The sequence below is a fragment of the Gekko japonicus genome, unplaced genomic scaffold, assembly GCF_001447785.1.
Source record: "Gekko japonicus isolate JY-2015 unplaced genomic scaffold, Gekko_japonicus_V1.1 scaffold19185, whole genome shotgun sequence".
Classification (NCBI taxonomy): domain Eukaryota; kingdom Metazoa; phylum Chordata; class Lepidosauria; order Squamata; family Gekkonidae; genus Gekko; species Gekko japonicus.
The window spans coordinates 1-1,816 of record NW_015217295.1 but is presented as its reverse complement, the minus strand read 5'-3'; the positions used below and the strand labels follow the sequence as shown (position 1 = coordinate 1,816).

General features: G+C 38.5%; 1 protein-coding gene across 1 annotated transcript; it reads left to right on the top strand.

Moving 5' to 3' along the window:
* Window positions 1-511: 511 nt before the first annotated feature.
* Window positions 512-1,813, top strand: LOC107125167 (protocadherin gamma-A7-like; the record flags this gene model as incomplete). Its single annotated transcript, XM_015428618.1, has 1 exon — window positions 512-1,813. A coding segment is annotated over exon 1 (1,302 nt), but the record flags the coding sequence as incomplete, so codon positions are not given.
* Window positions 1,814-1,816: the final 3 nt, after the last annotated feature.

Below are 1,816 nucleotides of genomic sequence, written 5' to 3'. Positions count from 1 at the left end.
GTACACAAATACACACAGAGAATAATGTATCATCTCTGTTTCATCTTGAAAAGATCGAAACTTGAGAAAATCGGAATAACGTGCAGAAAACTGATAAAGCTATATAGACTGACTATATATCATATATTTGTAACTTTAAATTTAGGGCATGGCTATATGTATTCATTAAAGACATTTATTTCCTAGCAAATTAGGATAGTGTTTTATCTGTGTAGCTGAAATTACTGGATGCGGCTCTGGGCGGCGCTGTTCATCCATTTTTAAAGAAAACCTGTTAGAAATTTAGCCTGCCCACCTCTGCAGCGGGAGAGGAGAACACAAAGACATTTCATTTGAGCTTCCAAGATGTACATCAGGATGGGCAGTCGTTTTTAGAAAGGTAGATAGCATGCTGGTTTTTAAATGAATGTTTGGGTCCCTGTGAAAATATATCTGCTGCTGCTTCAGAAAACCGAATTGTCTAAGGGGAAAAGGCAATCTGTTAATAGAGGAGCATATCAGACATTCAGAAATGGCAGAAAATCACAGATCTCAGTACTACAGAACTACCACTTTTATTTGGCTTATGAAGCTGGTGGTCTGGGAAGCTGCTTCTGGACAAATTCGCTATATGATGCTTGAGGAGACTGAAAGAGGTTCTTTTGTGGGAAATGTTGCAAAAGATCTGGAGCTGGATATGGATAAGTTATCTAACAATGGAGTCCATGTCATTTCCACAGGTAAGACTCAGTATTTTGCTCTCAACATGGAAAATGGACATTTATACACTAGCCAAAAAATTGACAGAGAAACGGTCTGCGGTCAGATTTTGAAATGCTTGCTGAATTTTGAGATTCTGGTTCAAGACAAAATGAAAGTTTATACCATCGAAGTTGAAATAATAGATATTAATGATAATACCCCGAGATTCCAAATGGAACAACTGACCTTTAGCATCAGAGAAACCACAGCTCAAGGATCAAGGTTTCTCCTCGCAGACGCACTGGACCCAGATGTGGGGATCAATTCTGTTCAGAGATATGAATTAACTTATAATAAATATTTCTCCTTGTATGTACAAGCTGGAGAAAGTGGAATTAAAAATGCTGGTGTGGTACTTGAAAATTCCTTGGACAGGGAAGAAAAGGCTTTTCATAATCTGGTCTTAACAGCCATTGATGGGGGAGACCCTGTCAGGTCTGGGAGCATGCAAATCCACGTTATTGTTCTGGATGCAAATGACAATGCCCCTGTTTTCACCCAACCCATTTATAAAGTTAATGTATTGGAAAATGTTCCACTAGGTTTTGTTCTGACTACAGTGAAAGCTACAGACCTTGATGAAGGAGTTAATTCAGAAATAACATACACATTTAGAACAAAATCAGAGAAGATTTCCCAAATATTCCGATTAAATTCACAAACAGGAGAAATATCAGTTCAAGGGAATTTGGATTTTGAAGAGCAGGAATTTTTTGAAATAGATGTCCAAGCTCAGGACCCAGAAGGTTTGTCATCTCTTGCTAAGGTGTTTATAACAGTTTTGGATGCAAACGACAATGCTCCAGAAATCACAGTTTCGTCATTCTTCACCTCAGTGCCAGAAAATTCACAGAGTGGGACTATAATTGCTCTATTGCGTGTCAAGGACAAAGACTCTGGAGAAAATGGGAAGGTCACATGTTTCATTCCTCCAAACTTTCCATTTCAACTGCAAAAGTCTGTAGACAATTATTACACTTTGATGACAGATGGCAATCTGGACAGAGAGGTTGTGGAGCATTATAATTTGACAATCACAGCAACAGACAGAGGGACACCTCTACTCTCTACAACT